The 286-nt window shown below is 57.3% G+C and overlaps 1 protein-coding gene across 1 annotated transcript in view; it reads right to left on the bottom strand.

The window, feature by feature from the left end:
- Positions 1 to 286, bottom strand: part of LOC119593085 (maltase A3-like) — a 19,342-nt gene that overhangs the window by 1,357 nt on the left and 17,699 nt on the right. The window contains exon 13 of the mRNA XM_037942009.1: positions 36 to 191. Within this exon, the coding sequence (XP_037797937.1) occupies positions 36 to 191 (156 nt within the window). The remainder of the gene's footprint in view (positions 1 to 35; positions 192 to 286) is intronic.

Here is a 286-nt window from a genome sequence, read left to right as displayed (position 1 = left end):
CGCACTGATCATCTCACTGGCCCCACGCCCCTCACCCTGGCACAGTGGAGTTCGAGGTGTCGGTGACGGAGCGGAGGATGACCACGGCACTCGGGGGGAGTTCCACGTTCGAGTGGTGGTGAAGGTCGACCTCCACCTCGCTCTCAGACGTGTTTATCACCAAGAGGTAGCTCTCGTAGCCTTCGAGGTACCTGGGGGGGGGGGGAGTGTGGCGTTTCGGTTGGAGTAAAGTGCGCTTTGTGCTGTTGGTCTAGATTCAATAATAATGAAGAAAATGAAGAGAGGG

Source organism: Penaeus monodon, chromosome 31 (assembly GCF_015228065.2).
Source record: "Penaeus monodon isolate SGIC_2016 chromosome 31, NSTDA_Pmon_1, whole genome shotgun sequence".
Classification (NCBI taxonomy): Eukaryota; Metazoa; Arthropoda; class Malacostraca; order Decapoda; family Penaeidae; genus Penaeus; species Penaeus monodon.
The sequence above is the reverse complement of the archived record's forward strand: the minus strand, read 5'-3'. Positions and strand labels throughout refer to the sequence as shown.